The 17,152-nt window shown below is 40.4% G+C and overlaps 1 protein-coding gene across 1 annotated transcript in view; it reads right to left on the bottom strand.

The window, feature by feature from the left end:
• The window catches only part of LHCGR (luteinizing hormone/choriogonadotropin receptor), a 64,784-nt gene that overhangs the window by 29,095 nt on the left and 18,537 nt on the right, over positions 1-17,152 (bottom strand). The window contains exons 2-6 of the mRNA XM_032176387.2: positions 16,945-17,016; positions 14,876-14,950; positions 11,412-11,486; positions 9,363-9,437; positions 9,199-9,276 (exon numbers count right to left, since the gene is read on the bottom strand). Coding sequence (XP_032032278.1) covers positions 9,199-9,276; positions 9,363-9,437; positions 11,412-11,486; positions 14,876-14,950; positions 16,945-17,016 — 375 coding nt within the window. The remainder of the gene's footprint in view (positions 1-9,198; positions 9,277-9,362; positions 9,438-11,411; positions 11,487-14,875; positions 14,951-16,944; positions 17,017-17,152) is intronic.

The raw sequence follows: 17,152 nt of genomic DNA, 5'->3' as shown, positions 1-17,152 counted from the left end.
CAAGGCCTCTCTAGTCTTTGTTAAACAAAATGAGCATGGAGCTTCACTTTGTGGGGTGTGTGTATGTGTGTAACATCAACAACATGTATGTACTCTGTGTGTATGTATGTATGGTCTCGTTCCACCAACCCATAACACATCCGAGACAAACCAATATATAAATAAAGGTGTGACTCATATTGAAGTATAATATTTAAACTCTGAAATGAGATTACAAAATAGTTCTTAAGTCTCCTCATTAGATTCAGTTCAAAGAGGGCAGGGGAGCATATTTAATTCATTTCTTAAACTCCCGGGGCCTCACAGAATGCCTGGTACCTAGCTCAGTCAATAGCCTGGGTAAAGCAGCGGCTTTGCCCTTCCCCGGGAAGGAGAGGCTTCCATGGTTTCCCAGGCTCTCATATGCTTTCTTCTGAGATTCTTCGGAGTTTACAGCTTCACATACTAGCTCTCCCATATTGGATTACTGGATGCCACTTTCAATAGTTTTCATCCCCTTCTATATTGTAGAATCTGAAGCATGTTTCCGAACCACTTCTCAAGTTACACCCCACGGCCTGTCCCTGGCCAGCTTCCAGCAACCCTGCAAAGAGAAGCTAGGGTCTTGGCAGATACAAGGAGCTTAACTTTACGTCACACCACAGGCCTTTCTCAAATAACTTATATTTCCATCTAAGTCAGTAGCCTTCAAACTTGTTTGGTTATGATTTATGGTAAGAAATTCATCTTACATATTCTCATTTGGTCATCCCATTCATTTAATGTATATTTACTGTAATACTCCCAGGTGCCAGGCACTGTTCTAGATACAGGAGGATATGTTTCTCTGGAGGAGGTAAACAATAAAAACATAAAATATAATCATGGGTCAGATGATGATAAAGCAATGGAGGCAAAGCCAATCAGCTTCACATACTAGCTCTCCCATATTGGATTACTGGACGCCACTCTCAGTAGTTTTCTTCCCCTTCTATATTGTGGAATCTGAGAACATAGGTACAGGGTTGATGCCTGTTGTCTTGCATAATTATACACAACCTTGTTGCCTCCTTAGAAGCTCAATTTCACCAGAATTTTTAAAAATTTTACACCTAGGATATTAGTCTTTGGCAGTCTCCTGCCATTTTAGGCGTTGAATTCCTTTATAGCAGTCTCTTTTAGATAAGGGAATCACACCCATTTTTCTGAACTTCCTTAAGTTTGATTTCTTAGACTCTCACCCAGTATTTGTGAAAACTTTCTCCTCCATCCACTGAATTAGAATCACCTGGAGTTGCTTGTCAAAAATGCAGACTCAGACCTACTAAATCAGAAACTAATAGTGGTATCCAAAAATATGCACTTTTATAACAAGCTCTCCCAGTGAGCCTTCAGTATGCCAGTTTGAGAACCCTTGCCCTAGGGTCTATCATAGGATGATACTGTTCTCATCATTCCCATGGGGCAAGTCAGATGGTCGTTGGCTTAGAATTGTGTCCAGAGTCTAGTCCCTGAATTGCTTTCTCTACCTTCTAAGTGATGATCGCACTACACGTGTAGTAGATGAAGAAAAGATAGCCCTTGCTTTGTTTTCACCAAATCTGCCAACAGTTGTCTAGATGCCCATTACTCGTCACAGCTGCATGCTGCCCTGATCCTTGTTTGATACATGTTAGGATTTTACGCTTTTCTGTTAGACTCACAGTGTCACAAGTGTACCCTTGTGGTTAAGTCTGCAGGCACTGAACCCAACTGCTTGAATCCCAGCTCTGCCGCTTACAATCTGAATTACTTTGGGCAACTTACTTACCCTCTCTGTACATTAGTTTCCTAATCTGAAAATATGATGATAGTATCAACCTCATAAAGCTATTGTAAGGACTAAAAATGTAAATATATGTTAAACATTTACAAGTAGGTTCTGGAATACAATAAATACTTAATGTGTTGGTCTTATTATTATTATTATTATTAGATTTTTCAGTAGCCTCCAGCCTTCTGACCAGGACAGAGGTAAAGGATCTCCCTTTCCATGCTCTGGACAGGATTTCTGTGAAATACGGGCATCTTGTTTAATTAAACTATCATCCTTCTCCAATAAAGTAGGGGGTCTTTCTCTTCCTGGGCAGAGCAAATCAGGTCAGTGGCCTGGGCTGCCCCAAATGTACTCACATGCCGAAGGCTCTCAAACACCTTTGGTCTGTACTAGCATCATGGACTTTTTTGCCTTTAGACATTTTCCATGTCTTTTTTTTTTTTTTTTTTCTGAATAGTGTCAGTCCTGCTTGTCTCAACTTTCTGAACAACGTGGCCCACTGTTTCAGTTGCTCTTGTCTCTTTTCTTACTGGTCACACACAATAGAATGTGCTGCCTTGTTGTGATTAAAAGAGAAGCTTCCTTACTTTGGAGAAATTACAAATGTGAGTGGGAGACCTCATGCTGTCAGTCTTGCACAATGCTTTTAATGCCCTTAAAAAAACATCTGGAGAGTCACTTCAGATAACTTTTTTCCAAAACATCATGGTGTCAGAATTAAATGAGGAAGGCTTCCTTTGCTTTACTTTGAGGATTTTGTCACAGGCACAAAAACGAAGATTTCTCACCTCCCCCAACTTCTCCTCTATTACAATAGCTGTACCTAACTGTAAAGCATTGTCTAGGTTCTCTACTCAAATGTCAGTAATTGTGAATCAGACAGAATGGCACCTTTTTGTTCAAAATAATATTTGGGCTTTAGATATTAATCACAGATGATACTCTAATTCTGAATGCTGCTTTATAATGAACCCCAAATATTCCTGGGGCTCTAAAAGCATTTCTAGGATTCTAATATTAACGGTATTAGACATTCTTCTACAGTTTCCTTTTGGATCACCTGGTTTCTGGATGATTTCGAAGAAGAAAGCTTAATTTATGTTTACAGATACTCAGGGTCTCAAAAAAAGTGTACCCATTGCTAAAAGGCAAAGCATACCATTGTAGAAGATATCTTTTAGAAAATATGGTGGTATATTTGTAAGCAAATTTTTTTTTTCAAATGACTATACAAACAGCATTCTAAAGAAAGGAAATCCTAAATTCACCACTTTCTTCCCTATGTGGAACTTTGTTGAAGTCCTTTTATAGCTGAATAATTCCTTATGTATGAAGACACTTCTCTAGTGGATATGCTGGCAGTTGTTAGATGGGTAACTGTGACCTGGTTACTACTATGTGCTGCTGTAACCCTAATTATGAATCAGGGTCCCCCCAATTCTGGGGGTTCATAGTCTCTATAGCAATGGATCCCTCTCCCTGTATTGCTGTGCCTCTTGTCTCTCAGCAGCACTTAGTTTTCATGTTTCCTTCTACCTCAGCCATGTTCATGCCAACTTATATGTCTTTACTATATGTAATAATAAAAAGGGTGACAGGCATCAGACAGAATGATACCAATAAAGGATTCTAGGCCGGGCACGGTGGCTCACGCCTGTAATCCCAGCAGTTTGGGAGGCCAAGGCGGGCGGATCACAAGGTCAGGAGATCAAGACCATCCTGGCTAACACAGAGAAACTCCGTCTCTCTTAAAAATACAAAAAAATTAGCCGGGCGTGGTGGTGGGCGCCTGTGGTTCCAGCTACTTAGGAGGCTGAGACAGGAGAATGGCATGAACCCGGGAGACGGAGCGTGCAGTGAGCCGAGATAGCGCCACTGCAGTCCAGCCTGGGTGAAAGAGTGAGACTCTGTCTCAAAACAAAACAAAACAAAAATAAAAAAAAAAACCAAAAACCAAAAAAACGGATTCTAAAATGTTGAATAAGGTTTTTGAAAAATTCACATTCTATAGTGATACTCAAAAAGAGACAGACCAAGAGAGAACAGGGAAAGGGGGAAAAAAGTGAGCATCTTCTTTATAGAAAGGTGTTGGCTAATACATGTAGAAGAATGATAGCATGTAAAAACTACCATTTTGTAACTCCCTTTGTAACAACTGAATAATCAATGGAGGCTGAAACCATTGGATGAAAAGTTGTTGGCTAACTGAATAGTCACACAAATTCAAAGTGTACCACCATAGTTTACTTATTAATGACAGAGGAAAATGTGCTCTTACAATAGAGATCTGGCAGTCACTGCCTTAAGCTAGCGGCCAAATAGTGGGACAGTGTGACATAATGTACTTCCTGGTTTGATGTAGTGTGAGAGACACAGCACCCCCTTTACAGTGTTCTTGTAGGAATATTTGACCTGAATCTAGTCATGGCAATATAGTCCGCTGAATCCAGACAACTGTCTTGGGCTCCTCAAAGGATCCTGTGTCATACAGAACAGAGGAAGGAAGCTGGACAGTTTGGGAGATGGGGGAAGATGTGGGTAGTGAGGATGGGAGGACAAAGGGAAATAGTAGCAAAAATGCAATGTATAAACTTTGATTGGATTCTTAGTTCTAAAAAATCTATAAAAGATATTTTCATTTGAATATGGACTGTAGGTTAGATAATATCATTCATGTTGATTTTCTTAGGTGTGATGGCATTGTAGTTCTGTAGAATGTCCATATTTTAGGGAGATACATGCTCAAGTATTTAGGGATGAAATATCATGATGTCTATAAACTTCTTTTGGATGGCTTGGCAAAAGGGCAGTGTGTGGTATATACTCACATACATAGAGATAGAGTGGGTGTGGCAAGCTGCTAACAGTTGATGAATCTACATAAGGTGTATAAGGGTGTTCATCATACTGTTCTTTCCATCTGTCAGTTAAAAGACAAACGGAAAGTGCCTCAATTTGTCAGTTAAAAATTTCAAAAAAAAAAAAAAAACATTTAAAAGGAGATGATGAGATGTGATGTTTTCAAGATGGTCTAAAACAACTGGCCTGCTCCAGGTTTCTAAGTATGAGGTTTTAACTGTGATTAATTGTAATTGTGGTGATTGTGTAGTTGACACAAAGTGATTTGATTCACACAAGGAGGTAGTAATCCCTTTGAATAGACAGAGACAGAGGTATGTCAAAGTGGGATGACCTGACTAAGGCTGCTTGGCTGGTTAGACACAGAGCCGGGACTGAAGCCCAGACTCCCTATTTCAACACAGTAGAGAGACCCAGCAGTCTCTCTACTGTGGCTTGTCATGGGTGCAGCCTGGAATCGTCATGCCTTTCCAGACATCACTTCTCTGTAGGGTCTTAGAAAATTAATTGCTACGACCTTTCCATTTCTTTGTGGAGTTAAGATATGAATCAAGATTGTCTCTTTTTTTGAGACTGGTATGACCAATCACCTAGAATATTTTAAAGGTAGTGCAGCTAAATTCTGCTTAATTTGGGAAGGAGGGGCATTTCAAGGTGGCCTCTTGAGGAGATTTAATGAACAACCAAAGTGGCTATAAAGGGATATAAAAGCATAATGCATAGTTTTAGCATTAGTCCCACTGAGTTTCTCCAGCATCAAGTGAAGTGTTTTGTTTTCATTAAATGAGCTCACAGTTGGTAAAGATTTGGGTAGGGGGAGGGCAAGACAGGTTCTACAAAAAGCAAAATCTCAAATACCCCTAATAATGAAAAGAGAAGGCTTGCTTTCATTATTTTCTAATTAGAGAGTTGAACTTTATAGCTAAGAAAATAAGGCTTTCCTCTTTAAGCATAATACCCTTTTTCCAGCAGGGTGCTCCACACGATCCTTTGCTTACAGAGGGGCCCATTCAGCAGAGAACAAGTGCCAGGCAAATGACTAATCACTCCCCTTCCAGATGAAGGGCCAAGAATGAGAAGGGGGATGGAACTACAATGTCCCACAGGCTCTCTGGCAGAGACAGAGCCTCAATCTTTATTAACTTCAGAGTGGGGAAATTACACCCTACTGGCATGCACTCTTTTTCTTAAAATCATGAGCAACATAAGTTAATGTCCCTGTCATAAGAAAACCATGAAGCTCTCTGTGCACATACTGAAGTATGATGTGTGAGAAGGAATCTTTGTTACTCTTTGAGTCTGGTGGGGTGGCCCAGTCTTGTGAGCTCATAGTTACCTATGGATTATCGCATCATTGATTTTCTTCTTCACCCTCCTCCGTGTCTTCTGCCTTTTCGTTCCTACTTCACTCCACTCCCATCATTGTACATTTACCTGGGAGGAGTACCTATTGGTCTCTGATTATTTTTAGGTTTAGATCAAAGTTGAAGGGAGTCGTGGATATTTGTGATCTTTGAATAAAACCTACTCTATTGAATAGATTATTTTATTACTTTTTCCAGAGTTACCTCCAATGTCTCCTTGTCCTGGCACTTAAGGGTCTCTGCAATTCAGTGTCCTCTCCATCTCAGCCAGCTATCTAAACTCACTTTCCGTTCCTTAAACAGCATGGTTACTCCCAAGTAGTAGCCTCACCCTGTTCTCCTCCTGCCATGCTTTTGCTCCTGCCATACTTTTGCTCCTGCCATACTTTTGCTCCTTCCATCTCTTCACTTGGATTCCTTACTCTGCCTTTCTCTGTTTGTTGTGGTACCACATAATGGTTAAGAACATGACTCTGGAGCCAGACTGTCTGGGACCAAATCTTGACCTGAGATAGAGATACTTAACCTCTTGATGCCTTGGTCTCCTCATCTAAAAGTAGGATTGATAGTTCCTATCTCATAAGGTTGCTATGAGACTTAAAAAGTACTTAAAAACAGTGCAGGTATTTAATAACGGCTACATAAATATTAGCTGCTATTTTCACATTTACCCATATAAATGTTACTGATTCCATGAGGTCTAATTCAAATCTATTGGCTCTACTATAAAGCCTCTCTGACTTCCCCAGCCCCAAAGGACATCTCTAAGATCTTATTTCTAGGTACCACACACTCTCATAGTGAATATCTACTAGCTTGTATTATTATTTTATTATTTTATGTTTCCCCCCTCATTGAGACTATGAGCTTCTCGAGGACATGAATCTAATCCTATGTCTTTTGTGTTCTTGATATAGACGTGTGGGGAGACCCCAAATCCTAAGTCATGTGATATCACCTCATTCGGAGTTTGTTTGTTGAATACCTTGTTTTTGGTGGGGGACATGATGAATGAGTAGTTCCAGATCCATTATGCAGTGGTGAGTTGAAAACACTTTAGAAGCAGCCGGTAGAGCTGTGCTGTGTCAGGGAAGTGGCAGGAGTGGAGAGACTGTTGAGAAATATTTCTAGGATCAACAGAGTCTCTTTCCCTGTGTTCAAGAGTTGCAAGTAAAGAATATGGGTTATTTTTGAAATTATTTTTGGTTGCTGCTCTGTATTCTTTTGATTGCAGTAATCTGAGATGAAGCTACATGGTTACAGCTTTGTAACATGACAATTATACATGTAAAATTACACCTACACAAAGTAAAAGTACTATACAAAGGCAGTGCACCAAGGATACCAATTTTTAGAATCCAGTGATATAAAAGAGAGTCCTCTGAGATGATCTCTTCTTTTGCTTCACATCTATCTCTTCATTTCAGAGTCATTCCAATCCATGTTTTCTCTTTTTTCTTTAAGGGTGAGCTCCTTTATTGCCTCATCACAATTTTGCCATGGGCTGTAACCAAAGCAGAAAGAGTGAGAGGGATATGGATTTTAGGAGCAGAATTAAGTCAGGGTCACTGGGCTTTAGGTATAAAGAAATGAGGCCGGGGGGTGGTGGCTCATGCCTGTATTCCCAGCACTTTGGGAGGCCGAGGAGGGCAGATCATGAGGTCAAGAGATCGAGACAATCCTGTCCAACATGGTGAAACCCTGTCTCTACTAAAAATACAAAAATTAGCTGGGTGTGGTGGCACACGCCTGTAGTCCCAGCTACTCGGGAGGCTGAGGCAGGAGAATCACTTGAACCCGGGAGGCAGAGGTTGCAGTGAGCCAAGATTGCACCACTGCACTCCAGCCTGGTGACAGAGTGAGACTCAGTTTCAGTAAAATAAAATATGCTGCCTGGGATGCTGCTTCTGAATGGCACGGCAGTGGAGGGCTCCCATGTGAAGATGTATGGCAGGGATTCCAGAGGGAAGGAAGTCTGGCAAGTGTCCTGTGAAGAACATGGGTTGAGTTATCTTAGTGGAGTGCTCCTCAAACTTTAATGTACATGTGAATCACTTGGGATCTTGTAAAAAGCATATTCTGAGTTAGTAGGTCTGTGGTGAGCTATTTCTAACTACAGGATATGGTTTAGATCTGTGTTTCCACAAAATCGCATTACAAATTGTAATCCCCAATGTTGGAGGTGGGGCCTGGTGGGAGGTGACTGGATCCTGGAGGTGGTTTCTCATGAATGGTTTAGCACCATCCCCCTAGTGCTGGTCTTGTGATAGAGTTCTCATGAGATCTGATTGTTTAAAAGTGCGTGACACCTCCCTGCTCTCTCTCTTTCTACTGCTCCTGGCCATGTGAGGTGCTGGCTCACCCTTCACCTTCCATCAGTATTGTAAGTTTCCTGAGACCTCCCCAGAAGCTGAGCAGATGCCAGAATCATGCTTCCTGCAAAGCCTGCAGAATTGTCAGCCAATTAAAACCTCTTTTCTGTATAAATTACCCAGTCTCAGGTAGTTCTTTATAGCAATGTGAGAATGGACTTATATACCAGCTCTCAGAAGATGCTGAAGATGATGGCTCATACTTTGAATAGTGAGGCCTTAGGAAACACCATGAAAGGGATAGCCTGGTAACCTGATGAGTAACTGTCAAATAAAAACACATTATTTTTAAGCATTAAGGAATAGAGAGCATGAATATAGATAGTGTTGCTTCAGAAACAAAGTGAGAGGGACCCAAGATGAAGGCGAAAATGAGAGAGTCAGAGCAAGGTCCATTGATCAACTACTTTTCCTACTTGGAGAATATCCTTCCAAACTCTTCTCTGTTGAAATCTTGAAATTTCTGTGCTCTTTTTTAGCCAGGAAAGCCACTCCTCTCTAGACTGTGTCTTCCTAGCCTTAGAGCATTCTTCATTAATGCAGTGAACAATTTCATAAGTTTGAGACTCAGTCACTAAAAATCCTCAGGGCCTGTTTGGTTAAATTGAATTGGTTGGTTGGTTGTCATGTGAACATATGACCCAGCTGTGATCTTACACAACTCCCTTCACCCTTAGCATTTTAGATTAGGAAGAATGTCACCAGTGAGCGAGGAATGTGGTAAAACACGAGAAAAGGCTCACCCCAACCTAGTAGTGAGACTAGCAGGAGGCTGTATGGCAGAACACAAATCTGGGAGTTTACTCACAGTGTTACAGATTCATTATTCATCCCTTGAAAAGCATTTCCTGGTATGGTGGTTATGTGTAAGTTATCACAAATTTCCCTTGAGGAAAGAAATGAGAAATATTTACTTTCTAAATTTTAGGTGCAAAGAGGAAACTTATGCATAGCAATCAGCTCGGTACTTACAGAATAAAATTTGATTGAGAGGAGAAGATCTTTGTAACATCTGGAAACTTTCTGATGCCTGTGTTACAGATGCTCCTGTGATTAGGGACAAGGTAGTGGTGTGGGCAGAGAGTGGGTAAAAGTGATTGTCATTAAGACAGAAAGATAAAAGAGAGTACAAAGGCATTTTGCAAATACAACTTTCACATTAAATTTAAAAATATTGAGTTTGGTGTTATCAGGACTACTTTTAGCTGAGAAAGATTGTTGCAATTCAGAAGTCCCTCATGCTATGGGAGAAGATGCTCTAATGACTCCTATTTAGAGATCTGGGGACTGGGGCCAAATTTAAAGGTCTTTTAAATTTATATTTCTAGCCTGTCTTTTCTTATTAATCACATTTTCCTGTATTGCATTCCACTTTCTTTTGGTTATTAGTTTATTACATGCTCTTGATAGTTCTAGAAAGCATCGTTAAATTTTGGAGCAGGTTTTGATTCAAATACTTCAAGAAAATTAATCTTTTATGATAAATCCATATTGCTCATTATTAAAAAATCTTCCCTTATGTAGCTACCTCGCAATTCAGGAAGTTCTTCTTTGCATCTCATTGAAATCACTAAACATTGTTTTGGTGTTTCGAACTATTCAAGGCTCTTCTTTTCCTCCCACCTTTTATTTAGCTTCTGAAGAGGAGAGAGGCTTAAGTGATAGGTGAAATTGAAGAATATTTTATTACAAGAATGGGGCTCCCTCAGAGTCTATGCATCTGGATTTCCACACTGGAGTTTTAGATTCACCAGTCATGGGCTCTGGACAACTAATGCGAACTGTCCGTCACCCTCGTGACAATGAAACAAAGCCAGGTTTCTCCTCTGGCTCTCTCTGGTTCTCCTTCTTATCCAAAAGCCCAGGTCACACTGGATCTCTGCTCTGTCTACAGCTGGGGATAGCAGTGTGGGATTAGACTGCAATGTGTACTTGGGTTGGGTGAATATCACAGTTTTGGATGAAAATGCTACCTAATAAAGACAATGATTCTTAGATAATAAGAGGCTGCAGTGGTCAAATTTGGTTCTGCGATTTTCTTATGTTTTTTCAAAGTAGTTGATGCTGCCGTATGCTTATGTGCCCTATAGACACCCTGGAGGTTTGGAAAAACAGAACACCTGAGTCTGGAATTGTTCAGTGTCAGACTTAACAAAGGAGCTATGCCAGTTCCGGTAGCAGCTCTTGCAGAAGGCCCCAGAGCAAGACTGATGACGTGAAGTACCAGAGAGATGTACCTTCTCTCTGTTTTCCTTTTTTGGGGCAGTGATGGGAGGTGGACTTTACATTCTCTGAGGAGTTTATGAAATTTAAAGAACAAAGAGGGATGTCTGTTTTAGGGAGACTTAAATTTTTCTTTGTGAATAGGGATGAATTGATATGTGAGAAGATCCATAGTGATAAATTCATAGCTTTCGGGAATTTTGGTATTGCTGACAAGGCAATGATTGTGGCAGGCTACAGTGGTACTCAATTTCTAATGCTAACTGATAGACTTAGTTAGACTTAATGGGAAGTGGAAAATAATGATTTAGTTTTTATGGCACAGTGTCTACCTTAAGGCAATACTTAAAAAGTTTTCATTTAATGAACAAATGAAAAAAATGAGATAAAGGAGGTCAGTAATTCTTAACCAGTGATGAGAGTCAAATCAGAATTGCCACTCTCACTTTCACCTACTCTCTATTCACCTCAGAGATTCTGATTTACCCTTTTTAAAGTGTTATGACCTCCATCTCCCATACCCACTGTCAACCTTGAAAATCACTACAAAGGGGTGATGTTCTTCCCAGGTGTTTAGGACTGATAAAATATTGGGAACCACTTACATGTATGCAAAAGCACCCAGCTCGGTGGCTGACGAGAAATGACAATTAAATTTACATCAGAAGGCTGAAGAGGAACATGTAAATAGTGCCATGTATATGGTTAAACAAAATCTTTCCAACCTTTTCCTTGTTTTGATTTTCATCAGATGCCCATCTTCCCCTCCCCAATTGCTTAAAAAGGAAAATTTCTCACAAGTATTTTAATCGGGGAAGTTTTATAAATGCTCCGGGCTCAATGTATCTCAGATTTTTGGTGTTCTGGATCAGTCTGTAAAGAGAGAGGGAAAAAAAGCTGCTGTTTAATAGATGTGTATTGTTTGAAATGTGTGAGATCATGGTCACCAGAAGTCGCTGGCTGAAAATGGTATCAGCAAAAGCAGGTGACCTTCATATGCTTGGGAGGACCCCTAGCGACTCTGGGGATGGAAATGGCTTGGTGAGAGCTAGTTCTCTATTTCCAGGAAGCACTGCTCTCAAGCTTCTAAAGAGGCGGGTATAAGGATCAGAGCAGGGAGTCTGTCTCTGCACCCTCCCACCCCCTCCCCCACCACAGACAGCGCCGACATCCAGGGCTCCTGGCCAAGTAGATTCTGCCCCACTGTGGACCCTGAGGGTGATGAGAGATTCCTCTCAGGAGAGATGAGCAAATTACCTACTCTCCCTTGTAAGCAAACTCGTCCTCTTCATATTGGCCGGCAATCACATGAGCAGTTATACCGAGGGGCACCAGTCTGTGGAATGGCACAGGGCAAAAGCCAGAGGCTTGAATTTGGGGGATGTTATACTCATGCTGAAGATAATTTGCTGTGTCATGATGTCCAGGCTCCTAACTTCCCTGAGCTAGTGTCTCTTCTGTAAAATTGGTATAATAATATTACATAGTCTTCCTGCCTCACGGGTTAGTAGGTTTTAAGTAATAGAATAGGTAGAGATAATATGAGGCAGGTCTTTGCAAAGTATAAAAGTACAGCCATACACAACTGTGATGTTATTGCCCTCCCCACCCAACTCCCTCATTCCCCTAATTACTGTGACTCTACAAAAAGTAGTCACCATTGCTAAGTCCTGTCTACTTTGTATTCAATAAAAGGCCAGTAAATGCCTTTGGCTTTCTTAATCCAGGTGACAGCCACCTGAGGAAATAATAATTACCTTGTTCTATAGAGAGAATGTAGTGTACTGGTTAGGAGGATGGGCTCTGGAGTCAACTTGGTTTTTCATTCTGATTTTACTAATCATATGACCTTAGATATATCACTTTAAGTTCTCTGTGTCGTGGTTTCCTTATAGTGTTGTTTTTGAGGAATAAATATATGTGTCTGGTTCATAGTAAGGCCTCAACCAGGGTTAACGATAGTTATAATAGTTGCTTGCTGAAATTAGGAAGCTGAATGATTTGTCTTCGGTCACACAGCTGAGAAGTAGCAGAACTTGGATGTGATCCAGTTTTTCTGACTCTCAGTTTAGTGCTTGTTCCACCACACTACAGTTACCCACCACTTGTGCCTGTTTCCATCTTCTCAGCCCTTTTGATTCTTCAGATGTGAGTGATATTTTGTTGTAATTGTTTCTACAACAACTGGGTCAAGCAATCATAGGCCATATAGAGCCTTATGTGGGTGGGATGGAAGGGACTTTTATCTCTAAAGGTCTTTTGGGCTGGGTGTGGTGGCGTGCATCTGTAGTCCCATTTACTTGGCAAGGAGATGGGAGGATCACTTGAGCCCAGGAATTTGAGGTCAGTCTGGGCAACACAGTGAGACCCTGTATAAAAAAAAAAGATTAAAAGAAATTTAATAAAAGAATTTTGGGGCCTGACCTTAGCCCAGTCATTCATCCATTTAACAAACATTTATTGGGCACCTACATGTGGCAAGCATCGTTGTATGTGCTGGGAATACAGCTGTGAACAAAGCAAAAAGAGCCTTCATGGAATTAGCATGCTAGTCTTAGGACCTTCTTTGGGAATCCATAAACTTTCCCTGAGAGTGCTTTATGTTTCTTTCTGTTGATGAATGTTGCTTTGCATCACGGGAAGCTTTACTTATCATTAGCTGCCCTGGTGGTTCTCAATATAAGCTGTGTTTTAGCATTACCTGGGAAGTCTGTTAAAACTGCAGCTTTCCAGGTCTGGGATAGGACTGTCATCTGTAATTGTAATGAGCCCCCCGTGTGATTCTCCTTCTCAGCTAAGTCCAGACTATGTCTTTTGTGCTTATTCATTATTTTGGATTTCTCTGTAATTGGTGAGTAGTCTCACTTCCCTGGCTGCACTGTTATCTCATGGTGGACATTTATATTTTATCTCCTCTGTATTCCAACAGCATTTGGCCCTGTATTGGACACATGGTAGTTGCTCACGTACTTACCAATTAATTATTCTCTTCCGGTAATTATTCATTGAATCATTTATAGGGGGACCTTGTGGTGGAAAATACAGGAGCTCTGAAGAAAGACAGTCTGGGATTGAATCCCAGTCCTTCCTTGGTGTAAAGCAAGCTTGTCCAACCCACAGTCTGTGTGCCACATGTGGCCCAGGATGGCTTTGAATGAGACCCAACAGAAGTTTGTAAACTTTCTTAAAACATTATGAGTTTTTTTTTTTTCTAAACTCATCAGCTATCGTTAGTGTAACTTATTTTATGTGTGACCCAAGACAATTCTTCTTTCACTGTGGCCCACGGAAGCCAAAAGATTGGATACCCCTGGTCTAAAGTGTCACATTGGTCAAGTTTCTGTGCCTTTCCAAGCCTCCATTCCTTCCCCTGGACAAAAGGGATAATTACTCCCACTCTGCACGGTAGCTGTGAGGATTAAATGACACAACATAGAAGAAATGCCAAGCACAGGAGCTCAAAAAATGTTTGATGCTAATACTTTTCCCCTTCCCTAACTTTTGAAACTCTGAAGTAGGTAAAGTTTGAGTGCTTTTCTGGAAACTCAGGTTTGGACCACACAAAGCAGCAGTAGGGGGCGTGGTGTAGAAGTCATATGCATTGATTTCTAATTTCAGTTCTGACACTAAGTTGCTGTGTGATGTCAGGCAAGTAAGTTAACCTCTGTAGGCCACAGATTCATCACTTGAAAACAGAATGGAACCAGTCTTTTCCTATCCTTTTTGTGATTTTTTTGGGGAAATGATACTTTGGCAAGAGTTGTTTCTAAGAGTTAATTCCAAAACATCACAATAACAACAACAAAACCCAACAAGCCCAACGCACACATGCCTATTACACAGCTTTTACACTGTAGGTATTCAAGAAACATTTACTGAATGAGTGAATGTGCCAAAACAGCCCCCAATGAACCAATTTATGATCTCTAAGCTCTTTTCCAAATTTTCCTACTATCCCAAGTACTCCATACCCTCCATAGGCAAGAGCTACTTGGCAGGACTTCACAATGTCAATTTTAATTTCTATCTTTGTGTTGTGATGTTTCGGAGTTTATACAGCTTCCAGGGAGAAGCAGTTGTCACCATAGCAACCTACAGGCCACTGCAGTGAGAAAAATTAGTGCCTGCCCAGACCTAGTAATTGCTGTAGTCTTTTCCTCTTGGATTCCTAGCAGTGGATGCTTGAATACAAATACCAAGTGGGCTCCAGCCAGCGAGGGTAATAGTGTACAGCAGTAAACTGTCTATTAGCTGATGCTTACATTTCAGACAAATTGAGGAGGTTGTCAAAGGCATTAGCTTCTATCCTTTCCAGGGAATCAATCTGAGAGATTTCACTAGGGAAGAGAGGGGGGGAAAAAGAGAAAGAAACATGAAAGAAATGACCGTGTCTGCATGACAATGAGCTAAGTGTGTGACCCAACAACTGGGGACACCACTGTGTCACCCTGAAAAGAACAAGGATGTGCAAGTTGTCCCCAAATCACACAGTGCTAACATCTCCCTTTAGGAGCACTGATGGGCACCTACAACCCAGGTGCAGTTGAAATGCAAGTTTTAGTAGCCCCTGTTTATGTGACAAGTTTTTCTCTTATTTATCTTTGACTCAGAGCCATAGATTGTTAGAACTGTATAGGCCCTTTGAGAAAATCTAGTCAGATTCCCTTGTTTTACAGCTCTGGAAATTAAGGCCCTGAGAGGAGAGGCAAATAGTATTTATAGTAAGGTTCAAGACTAGGATCTGGATCTCTGGGTCCCAATTCTGTCACTCTAGTGAGGCTTTAATATGGGTTGAATTGTTTCATAACTCTTAACCCTTGGTTTCCCAAAATCTCGTGCTGAGGCTATTGCAAGGTGGTCAACTCCTGCACATGGTATCCGTCCTGAATTACAGTCACCTACTTACTTGACTGATTTTCTCACTTGTGAGCAAACTGAGGACAAGGAGTATATTCTATTCACTTCTGAATCCCTGGTGGCTTCATGTTGCTTGGCACAGAGTTAAGAGTACAAATGAATGAATGAATAAGTGAATGGAGTAATGAATAATTGAATTTTTTGAAAACAATACAAAAATAAAGGAACCAGTTTTGTCATATATGATTCGCAAGCATGTAGGTAATGCCAGTGTTACCCTAAAATCCCAACATAAGCTACCATTTCCTGCCAGTTGAAAACAAAGTCTCAAATTCACGAACTGTACATTTGCTTATTTCTAAGGTTAAGGCTCACTGAAGACTTCAGACTGATGAGAGCATTAGCCCACAGAAAGGCAGAGCCTAAGGTAGCTAACGTCTTTTCTGAACAACACAGGAATGGATTGTTCTTGGCTGATTCATCTTATTCCTACCTGTTGGTTTGCTTATTTAACTGTAGCTTCTTTTCTCAGTAGGAGGTCTTAATGCATTAAAGGTTATCAAAACTTAACATTCCAACTTGAGAGCAGAAGAGTGTGGGTTAAGCTCAAGTAAACTGACAAGTCTGTAACCTGCAGTGAATTTCCTATAATACGCAGTAATTCTTGAGGAATTATTTTAAATATGCTAATTGCTTACTAATACCCTAAAGGGCAATGGAGGCTCTCAAAGGAGCTAAGATCGATGCTGTAGCATCTTCTTTAGAGATGCAAATCTGCTTCCAAAGTCCAGTGGATTGTTAAGATTAGAGATGCACTGTGAGAACTCAATGGCGATGAGGTCTTTTGACTCAGGCGAATATTAAGAAAGATGCTGGAATACTGGGCCCTTGAGAACATTCTCTCTCCAAGTATGGGAACTTTGGTCCTAGAAGCTGAAACCCAGGGACAAATGATCGAAGTTATGTCTGACAAACATGAGATCATACTGCATTATCCAGGTGCTTTACACTTTTGATAAATGCCTTTCATCAATATAGTTATAAATACCGTGTTTTTGTCATATCTTTTAGATATAAAGATTATCTTCTGATGCACAATAAACTTCCAACACATTTTTTTCCTATGTGGGTGTTATCTAAAAATGCGACACAAGGGAATAGCTGCTCTAGCAGAAGGAGAATTTTTATGATTGGAATCTATCTTTTTTTCCCCTTAAAAGATATATCATCACTTATAAAATGCATTCAGTTCTTTGAAGCAAGGTTAATTGTCTGGATTTTAATGACTCTTAAAAATCATACCTTTTCTTCAAAGGTCTCTAGTTATTATTTGTATTACAAAGATAAAAATATGTGAGTATCCTAAACACAATTTCTTTCCTAGAAAAATTATACCCTTTCAAATGTGTTTTCTCTTAGAAAAAATTCAGTATTCCAATTATGAATGTCTTTTGATATGCAGTAACTTACTTACATTTTTATGACCTCATTAAGTCCTCTGAAAGCTTGAGATGGGATCACTTTGACAGGGAGGTAGGCAAGTGATCTAGAAAAGAAAAAAGGAAATCCAAGAGTTTAAGATTTATGATAGAGTGCCTTTTGAGTTCATGAATAAAGTGTGTATGTGTATGTGTGTGAGAGACAGAGACTTCAGAGTTCCCAAGAACTGGATTCAGGCTGAG

Source organism: Hylobates moloch, unplaced genomic scaffold (assembly GCF_009828535.3).
Source record: "Hylobates moloch isolate HMO894 unplaced genomic scaffold, HMol_V3 SCAFFOLD_15, whole genome shotgun sequence".
Classification (NCBI taxonomy): Eukaryota; Metazoa; Chordata; class Mammalia; order Primates; family Hylobatidae; genus Hylobates; species Hylobates moloch.
Note: the sequence above shows the minus strand (reverse complement) of the source record. Positions and strands in the feature narration are given on the sequence as shown.